The sequence below is a fragment of the Osmerus mordax genome, chromosome 14, assembly GCF_038355195.1.
Source record: "Osmerus mordax isolate fOsmMor3 chromosome 14, fOsmMor3.pri, whole genome shotgun sequence".
Lineage (NCBI taxonomy): Eukaryota > Metazoa > Chordata > Actinopteri > Osmeriformes > Osmeridae > Osmerus > Osmerus mordax.
The window spans coordinates 7,048,500-7,063,879 of record NC_090063.1 but is presented as its reverse complement, the minus strand read 5'-3'; the positions used below and the strand labels follow the sequence as shown (position 1 = coordinate 7,063,879).

The 15,380-nt window shown below is 39.1% G+C and overlaps 1 protein-coding gene across 1 annotated transcript; it reads right to left on the bottom strand.

The window, feature by feature from the left end:
* Positions 1-548: 548 nt before the first annotated feature.
* Positions 549-7,697, bottom strand: LOC136956081 (steroidogenic factor 1-like). The gene is made up of 7 exons (XM_067249905.1): positions 7,631-7,697; positions 7,316-7,434; positions 7,015-7,156; positions 5,848-6,512; positions 2,443-2,562; positions 2,010-2,157; positions 549-796 (listed from the first exon to the last, which is right to left on the bottom strand). The coding sequence occupies exons 1-7, from the start codon at positions 7,695-7,697 to the stop codon at positions 549-551; spliced, it is 1,509 nt and encodes a 502-aa protein (XP_067106006.1).
* Between the last annotated feature and the right edge of the window lie 7,683 nt (positions 7,698-15,380).

Below are 15,380 nucleotides of genomic sequence, written 5' to 3'. Positions count from 1 at the left end.
TTCAATTTTTTTTGCCCAAAATGTATACAAAATAGAAAATTAAGAAATGTTTAAATGCATTTCTACACTTAACTACTAAATTCAACCAAATTCAAATTATATAACAAACATTTTCAGCTTCAAATGTCATCTAAGATTTTCCCATGTGTCTGTGTGTGTGCTGGCCAACTCACTATTGAAACATTTTTAGTTTTTTACACCATTCTATCTATAGAAATGAAGAGCAGAGAGGGTGAAGAGAGTGGTTTGCACAGTAAAAGAGATGTTAAACTGGAAATGTCTTTAAGTTGCATACCGCAAATATATTGTAGGACAGGAATGAAAGCAATCCGAACCAGTCTAAAGCAATAAACTGTAGTGATAACCCACGGCACAATGCCTAAGCTAGCCAGCTTAAAGTTGGCTCTGTGATGTGTTTAATTTACACACGCACACACACACAAAGGCAAACACAGTCCCTCTCGCAACACAAACATTCTCGCTTTTACACAGACAACATTTGAGCAACACTGACACCCCATGTGATCTCCCCCCCCCCCTCCTCACCCTCATGCCCTCTTGGCATGCAGCATCTCAATGAGAAGGTTGTTACAGGGAACCTCTCCACTCAGGTGCTTGTAACACAGGTAGTCTTCTGCCTGGATGCTGAGCAAGCGCAGCTCACTGAGTCGCAGTAGCAGTTGGCTGAATTTGTCCAGGTACTGTGGATAAGCACACAGCGTGTACTCTAGCAGAGCCCCATTCACCTGTTCCTGAACACTCTCAACAAATGACTGGTTCTCCAGAAGCTTTACATCTGTGGGAAGGAATGAGAGAGAAGGGGCTTGAGGATGGTAAAATGATGCGGTATATTGTATATGGTCAGTAGTTAATATATAGAACGCTCAAACAAATATACGAGAAAAATGTACGTGTGTTACACATAAACATACTGACACACTCACTGTGGGTATATCTGAGGACCAAAAATTCTGAATGTCTAACATTAGGCATGCTTGTAGAAAGACAATAGTTTCCCATCTACATTGATGAGTTCCCATTGAGGGGAGCAGGAGCCCTATATAAGCCTCAAAGGTTGAAGCGAAAATTGCCTTGGAAAATAAACAGTGCTAAATAATAAATAAAATAAAACAAGAACGTGAAGGGGATCGAAGAAGGAGAATGGAAGAATAGTGACAGACTACCTGACTTGGGTGAGGCAGACGAGAGATCCACATGAGCACCTCCAAACCCCACGCAAACATCCATATTCTGCGCAATGCAAGAGGCTTCAAGCACTCTCATTATTAAAAGCAGCTTTTGTTCACATTGGTTTAGCACTAAATTGCTACCGCTTAAGGGAATGCCGACGATAAAAGGGCCATTTTCCTCTCTCCGAGAGCTACAGACTCTCTGTGTGTCTATCAGGACCATCAACTGATGGTAGGGTCAATCCATTAAGCTTCTATTGAGCATGGTTCAGAACAAGGGCTCCTATCGTTTCCTTTGTAAACACAACTCTATTCAGAGTGGCCCCTGATTCGAATTAAGCCCATTACCTGTGCAAAAATCTTTTCTCTATTTAGAGTAAATCATTAAGCTTTTTACAATAAAAGTGACAAAGCACCAATGTGCCAACTCCCAATAACATACATTTGAGTCAATGCAGTATCACACTCAAATTAATTGCTCTGGATCTGAATCAAATGGAAGGACTTCATGATGGGGGTTTTTAATGTAATGAATGGGAACGGTTTAAAGGCTATTGCTAAAGAATTTCTCTGTGCAGTGAACACATCACAGCCTAAACTCTCTGCAGCAGTTTGCTTGTTATATCTTAAGAACTTGGTTGGGAAACTGAAAATCTGCCATTTCATTTCTTCAAGTAACAAATATTAAGATTTGAATCTTCCTCTGAAGTCAAACCATTATTCAATGACATGTTAGCCTTCAGATTGTAAAACATGAGTGAAGCTTGTGCAAATAGATACAGTATATCTAAGTTATACAGGTTACATAAATCTACTTACCAGGATTGAAGAGGATGAGGAACTTTAAGCAGGCCAGTTCTCGGCGGTCAACCTGTAAGCTCTGCAGTTTCTCCACCAGCTCCTGTCCCCTCTGGACCAGACTGCTGAGTGTGGCTCCAGCCTGGTAAGCTATGGACACAAGCTCTACCTGATATACAGAAATATAGTCAGAAAGATCCGGAACCTGTATGTGTTTAGCTGGAACATGTATGTGTGCAGCTAAGCTAAAAAAAGTTAGATTGTAATAGTTAGGGAATAGTTTGCTGATCTGTGCCATAACACAATAGTTCATATAGCAGTATAATTATAGAATCATTCTAATCATACATTGGTAATGCATTGTATTTTTTTGGAGATATATATCAAATATCCATGGTATTACATGTGTAGAGATGATGATGATGCTGAGGATGATAGTTGCACCTGAACTCACCTCCTGTCCGGTGACCAGAAGAACACTTCCCCCTTTTCCATGATGGACTTGTCTGGAGATGAAATCTAACACTAATAGCTCACTCCAGCAGTTGTGAAGAAGCTTCATCTGGTCTCCAACCTGAAGGCAAAGCAAATGATGAAAAACCTTTAGAAATGTTCTTTGCCCTCTGATCTGCTGTGATCCATGTGGCAGAGTTGTAGTCTGACTTGTATTCAGATGTAGTAAAATACTAGTGGTTCATCAACCATAGACCTATTGTAGGTGTATTTTCCAGGACACAACTTCATCTTCAAACTACAGTCTTAAAGGTCAGTGGCATGTTCCATATTAGTCCTCACGTATCATGCTCATCCCTCATTAGCATCAGATTTGCTTATGGCTAAAACATTCATTTTCAAACTATTTGCTTGACTAGTCAAATGCTGTCCAACTTACATACTCTTATGCAGAACCTGTTTCTGACTTCCTATGAATGAGCCTTAAAATAACACTTGATCTTAATTTGACACAATTTAATTGTAACAATGTTGTAGTTGCATATGAACTGCAATGGAATTATGTGGTATAACAGCAGCACATGTTATTATATTAGACATTATTAGATTAAAGGTTAAAAGGATTTTTAGAACAGTTACATATATTATTGTATTTTTCTCTCACAAGATGGTTATTACTCATTTTTTTGTGAAAATCGACATTGTGAGGCTGCTAAGCAACCAGGCCACTTGTGGATGTGATAAAAGACAACCATTTTATCTACAGCTTCTACAGGATAGGACTTATCTCATTATAGAAATGTTTCCATGTCAATGGCTCGTACAAACGCTCAAAAAAACATGACTGTTGATAACATCAGAGAGATGTAAACATGCATACCTATGACAACAGAAGCCCACAGACATGGCCTCTTGCCTCATGGTTGCAAAAAAGAGTGTCCAATTGATTCACAAATAACTGTCAGTCTTGCTCCATGGTTGCATATAGGGTTATTTTTCTGTCAATCTGTCTTTTATGGTAGATGTTTAAGCGAGATTTGGGGTCTCACTTCTGTACACAAATGTGAGTGCAGGTGTATAAACAGTTTATATTTGTCTAATTCTATACTTTGGTGAGATAAGTTAATATAGTCATTAACTTTTTTTTACCTTTATCTCAGATACTCTTATACCAGATCTTTGTAATATAACCTTTTCGTACATTTTCAAATTTCCCCTGGGGTAAATGTAACATAGGTCACTAAAGAGTCTTATTTGATTGTAAACGAATGAACACAGGCACACATGCACACACACCTGTCTGATGTGGATGAAAGACACAAAGACCTGGAAACAACCCATCAACACATTCTTTTAGAGAGTAAATATTGTCCCATAAACTATCACAAATACACCAGGTAAACATGGACAAAACATGGCAGCATGCTAGCAGTTATGATTCATGGTGATAAAAAACAACTTTGATGTCGAATTTCTATCTAGAATGTGAGTCACAAAGTTTGAAGCTGAAACAGCACCAGAACCTTGCATCAAGAATCTGTCTATGCCCATGAGCTATGTTAATTTTGTAAACCTTTTGTTGAACCTTGTTCTTGCCTAATAGTCTAGAATATGTGTCACCTTTAAGAAGTATTAGCTATGATTGAAAGTGATGAAAGATAGATAATACTTTTGCTTGATAAATTGCTAGAAAAAGCATTCTTACAACTGAACCTAAAAAGAAAATACTTTCTGTCCTGTCCACACAAAAATACCCAAACACACTGAATAGGCAATCCAGAATTCAAATTCCACTCGTATCTATTTCATGGAATGTCTTTTGCACCAGCTCAAATAGCTGATTGGGGAATTTGGCAGTAGGCTTATTTTTCGCAATTCACTGGTTTTAATGTTTCTTTCGGTGAGTTGACAGTGAAACACACCATACCAGTATGTTGTGATGGTTGATTACACCTGTTACAGTTCATTATAGTACAGATAATTAGCTAATCCTCCAACTGTTTGTGTGAAATGTTTTCAATTTAGCCTAATGTCTTATTCTACAATAAATATAACCAATATGCAATTTCAATTCACATCTCAAGCTTGTGGAATTTAAGTCGAGATGCATTTTTGCAATAACTTCATGTCTGCTTTGGATTATAGCTAGGATATTCTAACTATTCAATTCACAATAAATGAATATTTCTATTGACTGCATTTTTTCACTATCGGCAATCAGGATTCCTAAAATTTTTGTATAAATATATCTAGTTGACATTGCACTGTTTATGTACATCTTCATTGTATATTTACGTCAATATTATTGCATTAGTGCAACTGTATTGCACATGCCAAGTAGGAGCAAATGATGTAACTGATCAGAAGTAGAAAACAAGATATGGTTTATCTATAGTTACATCACTATTTAACAGATAGTTGGTATTGTTACATTAATACATGAACATCCCTTGAATATTTAGACAGGATTATCATATCTTGATTTTAACTCGTAGTTTATGAACCAGTTAAACAGTGTATCATTGTTAACAACAGACCCATGCCAAACCACAATGTCTCATTAGCGTGTGAAGGTAATTGTGGGTGCTAAGCTGATTAGCAATTCACCTCCCTCAGTTGATATTTGACAAACCTGAATTAGTATTAGCTTGCTCTGAAAGTACATATGAGGGGTACATTAATATACTAAAGTTTATTCCGTTATTTGACGTGATTTTTTTTTGGTTAAGTCAAGTTAAGTTAATTTAAGTTACGTTAATGTATGTTATGTATCTCACTGCTGAGTTGCTTTTCAGGTTAAAATAAAAGCAGTTGTTTGACTGGCGTTGTGACATCTCACTTCTACCTGTCAACATGTTTTCATCATGTTTGACACCTCAGAAGGGAGGAAGTCGCAATCAAACATGCAGGTCTATGTGTAAACTGGTAAATGTTTACAGAGTTTAGGTTGTGTTTCTACATACGTGTGTATGTGTATGTGTGTGTGTGTGTGAGTGTGTGAGAGAGAGAGAGAGAGAGAGAGAGAGAGAGAGAGAGAGAGAGAGAGAGAGAGAGAGAGAGAGAAAAGTCTTGAAAACGCATGTACAGCTATGAGAATAGTGAGTTAGGCTCATAAGATCCCATGTGTTTCACAAATTATTATTTTAATGTATATTATTGTCCAGTAGCACAACTACAAAATACCACAACTACAATAGGAAGTAACAAACAGTCATACAAATGACCAGTATAATCATAGTCAATTGCACCCACAAATGTCCCTTCAAATTAATTACCTAAAACACAAAGACTTGTTCTGAGGCAAAGTATTGTCACATGAAAAAAAAACACATTAAGCCCGTAGGATTCCTCATAAGAACAACAAAGACAAACTCTCTCAGATATTCAAGATGGTTGGATGTCCTACCTTGAGCTCCTTGAAGAAGATGCAGCTGCGGGCCCACTCCACGACAGAGAACAGCGTCTGGTCGGCCATGAGACACATGACACTGAAGGTACTGGCCCTCTCCATCTTCCCTCTGCTGCTCTGCTCCTGCTGGAGATGGGCAGCAATCTTACTCTGCACCTGCAGCTCATCAGGGTCACAGCGTGAGATCTCCAGCACCATCTGAGGCACCCCAACAGCCTGAGGTGAGCCTGGTACTGAGTACACCTGGTCAGGGTAAACGCAGCCCCCCACCACCGAGTCTGGAGAACGTGTATATTGATCCGGGTATTCTGACTTTATCACCCGGTTGGGGAAGGAGCTGTACTGGTAATAAACTGGTTGGGAGGCGTTGTTGGGCACTGGTACCCCCAGTGATGGAGGTCCATAGAGGTTGCGGTTGTAGTCTGTTGGGGGGAGGGAGGTGGGGGTGGTCTGGATAATGCCCTTGGGCAACGGGTGCAGTGCTGGTAGGCTGCTGGTGAAGCTGTAGTCCACCTGACTGGTGGAAACCAGAGGGGTGCTGGTCTCCATCTTGAGGCTGCCGGCTCGTATTAAAGCCTTTTTTTGCTGCTTAAGGGCCCGGTCACGCTTGTACATGGGGCCAAATTTATTCCTGCCACCTCTCATTCGGTCTGCACGAACCGCTGAAAGATGAGGTTGAAGAAATTATTAGTCAACTGACAGCTGTCTCATTGCTTCCCTTTTCATCACAATCAGTCTTGACTTGTGACAATATGAGAAGTCTTTGTGTATTACTGTCCTGTAACAAATGCAACATTATTATTTCAGTGTTGTTCATACCATTTAAATTAAAATTAATCTTCCAATCATTTTTGCCATGACTTTCCAAAACGTTATTATTGAAAACATTGTGAACATGACTTTCAAACAATATAAACAAAAAGGAGAAATGTTCCATTAACGATTTTAAGACAAAATTTGAAAACACAAATCGAGGCTTTTATTAAATGATGAAATTCAAGAATCTCGAAATAGCCTTATACAGAAAAGTATCCTATATGTTTATTTAGGCTACTTATTAAAGTGTTTGGCTACTTCAGATCTGAGCAAGTTACACAATGAAGCCTATATATACCACGTGCAAAGGGCTGTCAATAAAATGAGAATAATATGAGCATTTCCCACCTTCTAATCGCATTCCAACACTTAAACATTTCTGGAATCGACAAAATGGACACCGTTTCCTTTGAGTTTTGTTAATTTTACAATTCTGATTCTCTGCACATGTGTACCTCTTATTGTTTTGAACAGTCCTTTTAAAAAAGCCCTGTGAATGAAAGAACACATCGATATTACAAAACAATGTTTGAATATCTGAAATTATTCAATTATTCAATTTTGTATTTGGAAGAATCGAAATAGTTACCACGATATATTTAGGATTAAGTCGTGTCTATTTGGAAAACGACTAAAGCACACAGCTTACCTTACAACTCTCACAAGTTAATAGACCATAATGGTATCCCGACACCTTATCATCACAAACAGGACATAGTTCTTCCAAATCAACATCATAACTGTACTCCATTCCGTTCAACGGAACACCTGTAAATAAGAATACAAATATTTATTTATCAAATGCACGTGATTGTAAATCCAGTCAATATATATATATAGGCCTATATTTTTTAAATTAAAATACCAATCGTTCCAAAACAAAATTGTGCTGTGTTTTTATTTTAGAAAGATTTACCATTATCAAAGATAAACCTTCAGAAACTTTGAATTAAAGAAATCATACCCGCAAGTCCCCCAGCGCTCTCCTCTAGGTGATGACTGTAATTTTCGGCGTCTGTTTGGATATTCATTCAGGACTAATGCAAATAAAGCGGTTAGGATGCTGTAGAAATTGCTTATAAACGGGGATGCCACGAAGGTTAAACGTTAACCGAGTAACTGGAAAACGAGCAGCGCCGTACACTTTGTCACCGACACCATGTGCACTGACTTGCTTTCCTCATATTTAGAGATTCAAAAGGATGGATGGGAGGGTCTTATTAGAGTGCCAATGACCATGTCATGCCAATGAGTGCCAGAAGACGCCTCCCTGGTTAATTGTCCCTACTGCATAGAATGTGTTTATCATTGTGGTTGTGGTGGTTGTGGTGGGTCATCTGTAGGCTACAGGTAGGCTACAGAACGTTTCTTTCCCCCACATTATAAAGTATTTAATATCTCATTCAAATTACGCCACGCGGAATGTTATCATAGCCCATTATTGACAGTTACATAGCTTATATGACATATACAAATTGTTGTTTAAATGCTACAAATAAAACCGCCGGACGAATAAGTCTAAAGAGTTCTTTTTTATTCATTAGGCCCATGTCAAAAAAACACACAAAAAACGTTGCATCACGAATAATTATACTTACACTAAATTGTATCCTACAACACCTACAACTTGGCTATAATTTCCTCATGGGATCACTGAAATATATATAGTTGTACACTTATAATGTAGGCCTATTTATTGCAGATTATGGACAACATCTCACATAGGAATTTGCCACCCTCAACCTTCCCACTTGCTAAAGACAATGAATATTCAGAAAGTAGGCTATATAAGTATAAGCATAGGCTGCCAAAGGACTCTAGCCAAAATTAGATGCTTGCTGCCTTATGATTTTCAACATAGCTAAATATTATCATGATAATATCCTTGAATTTAGTTTAATGCTTGCATGCATATATAGGCTAGGATTCGTTTTAGTTATGCGTACACTACACAAAAATACCCTTTCCAACAAAGAAACGTTGGTTTCAATATTTTCAGTTCTCTCATTCTTTTTCTCACCTGTCACACGATCAATTTGCTCTTGTCCTTGGGTGCAGGCCATCAAATCCTATACTTATGTAAGACCAACCACCTAGTGAATTTAGGAATTAAAGATGTTTTATGCTACAATAACAAAATGTTTTTCCACACATAAACTATGAACTATTGAATATAGCACAATGTCAGAATGAGTTCCAGGAAGGTAAAACCGTTCTCAAAGCCAAAAATAATCTAGGTATGAAAGGTTCATTTTCAGGGGGTTTCTGTTGTTACAAATGATATTGTAAACATCATTCTACCTTTTTACATACAATGTAGTCTATATAAAGGCCATCTATGGATTTTTGCCCCCTTGGCCTATTGTGTACTACTCGATAGCCACATTAGTGTTATGACGTTCTGATTATGCTCAAAATGTTAACTTAAATTAAATATCCATGCAACTATACACATCCATAAGTTATTGTTGCATAAAATGCAAAATAATGACAAAACATGCAGCTTGGACAATAAACCACGCACCGGCCCGCCTCTCACGGACACTGGGTTCTTTTAAATAGAGGGTTCAATACAATGTTATTAGATTGACACATACATATGCTAATAATAGCCCAGTCTCATTGGTAGCTTATGTGCTATAGTCATTATCGTCATTAAAATAGACAACACCTTTGCTTTGATCTTTTAGTCAATAAGTGTATCCCTAACTCCATATCTTTATTATTAGACGAATAATAAAAGTGATCATCTTTCTAAATCTAACAGGCCTACATAAAAGAGCAATAGCAGGCCATATGTAAATTAAGCAAACAGAAATTTGATCATCCGTTTACTTTTAACTAGGCAACTTCAGTTACAAATGTGATGAGATTTCAATTTAATGCGACTGAGGCGTAAATGCTGTGTCTGTCAATGACGTAGTGTTTTTGCAGAATAAAGGCTAAAAGGCAGGAGAGTAAGCCCTTGTTTCACTGGGTGTTCCTGTTTTAAAAACATCACAATTCAAAACAAGCCACGAGATCACGTCAAAGGCTGTGCTTTATCCAGTGCAGCACAGGTCTGTGCAAACCTTTGAACGCACCATTGATAGCTGGAGACCTATTCCGTAGGGACAACTGGCTACAGTAATTTCATTAAAAAAGGAAGCCGTCATACCAAAGATAACAGCTTATGGGCTGATGTTTCATATACATTGCATGCATTGTTTGGGAATATAGAATTGGTTTTAGTCGACACTGTTTTAGGCAATAGAGAAATTGAACAGCTGCCTATACGATAAAGTCCCCTTCACCAAACTGCTCTTTATACACTTCAACAAAAGACAGACAAAGAGAGGTTTTGACAAGGTCTTCCTCGTCCTCCTATCAGAGTCACTGAGGAGTGAATTAAATATGTTTCCACTTCTTTTTAAGGCTATTCTTTTATTGTTTTCACCACAGAACATTACATTTTGATGTAGGACAATATAGCCAGCCAGGTATGCAGAGGACAACAGCAGGTTAATCCCACACATTTCAAACTTGGAACAGAAATTTGATTTGATGCCTTCTTATCAGATAACAATCTTTAATCTTTTTAGTGGAATTGTTTGCACATTTATGTGTCAGAAGAAGTGTGTTGCAGCATACAACATAAACACTTGTAATTAACACTCACATAATCGTGTCCCAATCTTAAACCTTAAAGTATGTTCTTAATTAATCCCAACCTATTAAATATGCACATGTGACTTGATGTAACTTCAGCCACAGTGAAGCGCTGCAGAGTAATCAATCTGAGATTAAATAACTGGATACTTGGTCACACTTGTAATGGTTGTAAGCCTAACTGCTGGTGCCAGCAAGGCTCAAGTCGAAATGTCCACCACTAAATGTTGTCCTCTGTCTCTGGTGGATGCGAACTGGCTCCCACCCAGTTAGCTAGCTTGCTTCAATGACCTTGAGGCTGAAACAGCCACAACCTCATGGGCCTCAAACACCACAGTTTGCTTTTCGTGTCAGAATATATAATTCATTTGACTATTATCTTTACACTGCCTATCATTTGTACTTCCCTAATACTTTCTAACATAAAATGACATATTGTGCAGAAACCTGGACAAATTGAATTACTTTGCTATTGTAAGGTAGTGTTCTTTCTTATTCTTTGTTTTCTTTGTTTTTACCCACCTTCTTGTAAACCTTTTACGGATCCAGGTTACAGTTTTTCTAGGTTACATTCTGGGTTCTCCATTGTCTATGTTCAGTGTGGTTGTTCATTTTGGTTGATGAGTTTCACCTGCCGCTTGTTAGAGCACTCTATTTATCCAGTTCAGTTTCCCATGTTCTTTGTGGGGTATTGTTTTGTGTCTACGCAACATACTAAGCCTTCTTTCCGAGTAACCTAGATAGCAATGACATGTTTTGACCTTGTAGCTGATTTTTTGGCCAACCAAGTACCTTTTCCTAGTTTTTGCCTGCAGCTTTGCTCTGGGTTTTTGTACATATCTGCCTTGATATTCAGTCTGATTGACTCAGATTTTGCCTTGCCCTTTTGTACTTTTGCCTTGGATTTTCCTGCTACTAAAATAAATGACGCGCACTGCGTAAGGAACCATCCTCCTGCCTACCCTGTGTTCATTAAAGCTACTTGCTCCAAGGTCGTAAAATCTTGGCATGCCAGCCCTCCATTGCAATAAACATGAAAACAAACTTTTGACTGAATGACAAAACTGTCTACTGCCTCTACTATGGACAAAAATGTCCATAGTAGAGGCAGAGATGTTGATTAATAATAAGTGTGCTTTGAGGAATTAATGTTTTAGCGAGGGTTCAAAAAAATAATTCCCAATGTGGAATGTCTTCAAAAACATTGATTCAACAGGTACGTACAATGTAGAACAGGTGCTGGTGGGAATGAATATTCGTTTTCACAAAGAATCTACCTAGATGTAACTCTCTCTTAGGTGATGTTTTTCTTTACTCTTACATTGAAAATGAAAACACTTGTGCACAAAATACCTGTGAAAGCCTCCATCATAAACAATCAGCCTGTTTGGGATTTGAACAGACTTGTGTTTTCACACTAAAGATTTATACTATTTTGAATGCTTTTTCATCCAACACCCCCCATACTCAATCATACACACACAAAAATCCCTACTCCGTTCTCTTTGTCATACACACACACAATCATGCACTCACGCACATGCACGTACTGTTCTCCTTTTCTCTCTCTTCCACACACACACAGTTGTACTCCAACCCTCAAATCTTCTGACCCTGAACAATTTCACTCAATCTTGTGTGCTCCGAGTCCAGGACTATCCCTCCCTCTGCTTCTGCCCTTTTAAACCCTTGTTGCCGTCAGATGCAACCTTGTTTTGCAGCATTCTTGGCATGTTGCTTCCAACATCCCCCAAAAGCCCCGCCCCCCTCGCACCACAATTGGACGCTGCATGTGTGGCACGCCAGGGTTACCCTCCATGGCAAGGATACCAGCCCTGCTGTCCCTGAGATGGGGCAGGCGTGACGTTGGTTAGCTTCACCTCGGACTGCGTCATAAACCTTGAAACAGAATAAATGTGCTTTTACAATTGTGTTTACGTGACTGTTTCAACTCCTGTTATGTTTCCATCCTTAGCCAACACAACTGTAGATAATCCAGAATGCAGCAGTTAGAAGTTTAACCAAAACTACAAACATGTATTTGTGTGGACCAGAGCATGCAGATCAGGGGTCCCTGAGGACCAGGCCCAGAGCATGCAGATCAGGGGTCCCTGAGGACCAGGCCCAGAGCATGCAGATCAGGGGTCCCTGAGGACTAGGCCCAGAGCATGCAGATCAGGGGTCCCTGAGGACCAGGCCCAGAGCATGCAGATCAGGGGGTCCCTGAGGACCAGGCCCAGAGCATGCAGATCAGGGGGTCCCTGAGGACCAGGCCCAGAGCATGCAGAGCAGGGAGTCCCTGAGGACCAGGCCCAGAGCATGCAGATCAGGGGTCCCTGAGGACCAGGCCCAGAGCATGCAGAGCAGGGGGTCCCTGAGGACCAGGCCCAGAGCATGCAGATCAGGGGTCCCTGAGGACCAGGCCCAGAGCATGCAGATCAGGGGTTTGAGAACCACTGACTTAGCCCATCAGAGTCAGGCGTGCCTCAACCAGACACTCCCCTACGGTTGACATAATCAAGTCTAGAATGAAAACTGACCTCTTCTCCCATGTCTTCACGACTAACAAAGCAGTTTTTAAAATACAATTAATCTATTTCTTTAAAATTGTTTATGTACCTCTGTAAAGCACAATTGCCATTGTGTGTGGAAATCTGCTTTACAAATAAACTTGCCTTGCCTTGACTAGTCACAAAGGTACATTATGAGGAGTCTCAAATATGTTTAAATAGTGTACAGATCTTTTTTCTCCCAGTGTAAATGTAAGCTATTTTGATAACATATCACCCTTGTAAGTAATTAGATGGATGTTTATAGCTCCAATCAACTCTGTGTGTCGCTGTATTTATTTCAATTGAGCCCCAACTTTACCTTTTACTCTACAACCAAGCACAAATGCAGAAACACACATAAATACACATTTGATGTGTGACATTAAAATCCAGTTGTAGTCATAAGATCCATCTTCATCTTGGAACCTGTAATGAGCAATACTAGATAGCAGATGGCCTCCAGACCTTAAGGCTCTCAAACCCTACAAAATAATGAACTATACCTATTTATTGTTCTGTAGGATTGACCAAAACCTGTTAGTGTTGGGTGTTGGTGTCCCAAGCAAATAGTCATAGAACAAAAATCTGACGTTGAGTGTTGAGTGGGAATTACATTTTGATTATATGGGAGTTGCATTTTGAAATTGTTGATGATAGTGCTATGCAAGCTAGCACAAATACTATTGTGCTATGCAAGCTAGAACAAATACTATAGTATTTGAAAGCATTTTGGCCCAAGTCTAACTTCTGAAAATGCTGACTCTAATGTGTTTGTATTGAACAAATCCTACACATTTCCCCCTTCTGCATCACACATCTGTCTCCTTAGCTGACATTCTTAAGCTGATACTAATGTACAAACAGGTCTGACATAGCAAACCAACATAAAATCATCATGCCCTCACTACCAAGGTTTACTGTAGGAGTAGATCCTGTTTTTCTTTTGACATCAGCCAGGAGAAACTGCTATAGTTATTCTGTCCATGAAGCACTATTATCATTATTTGAGTTTGGTTTGCTACATGTATAGTTATTTTTTAGTCAATTAAATATTACATACTGTCCCAGAATAGACTCCAGTGTGACCCAGATCTAAATTCTAAGAGACCCTTGTTTTGGATAAAAATAGTTGCAGTCAATCAGGTGTCACAAGAGACCTTGGCATTTTATATCTCTTTTTCTAGCTCTATGCAGCTGTAGATCATAGTGACGTTGTCTTTGACCATGGTTCTGTATTTTGATTTGACACTGCATGGGAAGTCCTCATTTGTCCATAACCTAAATAGGTGACTGTATATGAGAGATGGAAGCTAAAAACAGCACCCTTTCTCTTTCTTGCTCACAGGAAGGGAGGAGCCAGAGGCAGGATGCTGCTGTCGCACGGCAAACAGGCTCCCTTAATTTATTGCGATGACTTTGCTCTTTTTTTGCCGCTTCTCAAGTGGTTGAGTCAACGACGCTATCGCTGGGTAGATATTACACAGTGTTTACACTAATAGGTCTCCTGTGACCTCAACTTTCGTCAATATTCGCAAGGACTATTCTTACAGGGTTTAAAATAAGCTCTGATGGGTGATCAGCCTTTGTTTGACCAGGCCAAATGCCATCTTGAAGTACTGGTGAACTAGCAGGGATGCAGAGGGTCATGGACACATCAAGTGGGACACTTAAGTCTTTGCTGAGATGGCAACTCCAATCCCAGTTCCAAACCCAAATTCACAATATATTACATGACAACCATTGATGCAGGGGAAATGTAGGTTTCAGTAACGCCAAGTGACCGGAGTACACAGGAAATTGGGAAGTTATGTGTACAAACAGGGGAAACCACACTTTTTTCTAGTGTAAGCACTGTGTTGTTAATTATGCACGCATTTGAAATCTCAGGTTATATAATCAATTATATTAATTTGACATGATTCATGTTTGTCCTGTACTGTTGTCTGGTGTAAAATCTATATATCAGATTATCTAGTGGTAGAGAATAACTATAGTCACATTTTGTACAAGGATTGTGGTTTTAAGACCTGACTAGAATGTGACAACTTATCTCAAACAGACTTTAAAAGGACACGTTGACCATGCATACCAACCTTGTCACCGCCATGGAAGCCGCACATAAAATCATTGCTGACCCTCACCTCTTTGTGTCAGATTGTGAAATTATTGTATTTTCCATTTGACCACATTGAAAATTTGAAACAAAACGTAGGAATGTAGAAATAGACTAAAAACACTGTGAAACTGCATCAAACATATTTTATTCTAGGAGTACATTGTGCATGGTACAACAATGGTCTGAACTCAACCATTTCACTTCCCTGAGTGGCCATGGGACTTGAAAACTATAACATAACTGACAAACAGAGAGAGCCTCCCTACAGTAACTGCTAACTGGCATTACTCACAAAGAATCCATGCAATATCTACAGCTCCGAGGCGACTACACCTTTTTTCAACTACATGACTGGGCCAAACCATAGACTTAAAACCTACAATAACAACAAAAACTCT